Genomic DNA, 438 nt, shown 5'->3' with positions numbered 1-438 from the left:
CCAATTCGGGGACCAAATCTCTGAATCTGAATTGAATCAGGAGACCAATTAAAAGCTCCAAATCAATTTGAAGCATCCAAATCGACTAAGAAAAGCTTCGGAAAAGATTCAGCTGCTTTGGAGATTCAGCCATAGACTAAACAGGCAGCTGACACAGCTGGTAAGTCTGCTGAGGTTGGGAGGGATTGGGGTTGGGACTGGGACAAGCTGCCTGCGCGGGGGGGGTGGGGGGAGCTCGTTGAAGCGGCGGAGGTGGCGGCGACGGCCCAGTGCTTCCCGCAGCGCGTCCGCCCCCCCGGCCGGGACCAGCATGGATTTCCGGGACGTGCTGCTGGTGGCCTCGGAGCAGCAGGGGGGCAGCGCCCCGCCGGTGAGCGCCCGCCCGGTGGGAGGGGGAAGTGAGTGGGGGCGCCCATCCCCTCCCCGCTCCCACAGCGA

General features: G+C 62.3%; 1 protein-coding gene across 1 annotated transcript in view; it reads left to right on the top strand.

Annotated features, from left to right (window-relative positions):
• The first annotated feature begins 221 nt into the window (after positions 1 to 221).
• The window catches only part of SPTY2D1 (SPT2 chromatin protein domain containing 1), a 40,421-nt gene continuing 40,204 nt past the window's right edge, over positions 222 to 438 (top strand). Inside the window, exon 1 of the mRNA XM_019519695.1 lies at positions 222 to 370. Coding sequence (XP_019375240.1) covers positions 311 to 370 — 60 coding nt within the window. The 5' untranslated portion in view covers positions 222 to 310. The remainder of the gene's footprint in view (positions 371 to 438) is intronic.

Source organism: Gavialis gangeticus, unplaced genomic scaffold (genome assembly GCF_001723915.1).
Source record: "Gavialis gangeticus isolate Ggan-Ray unplaced genomic scaffold, GavGan_comp1, whole genome shotgun sequence".
Taxonomy (NCBI): domain Eukaryota; kingdom Metazoa; phylum Chordata; order Crocodylia; family Gavialidae; genus Gavialis; species Gavialis gangeticus.
This window is presented reverse-complemented; position numbering and strand designations above follow the sequence as displayed.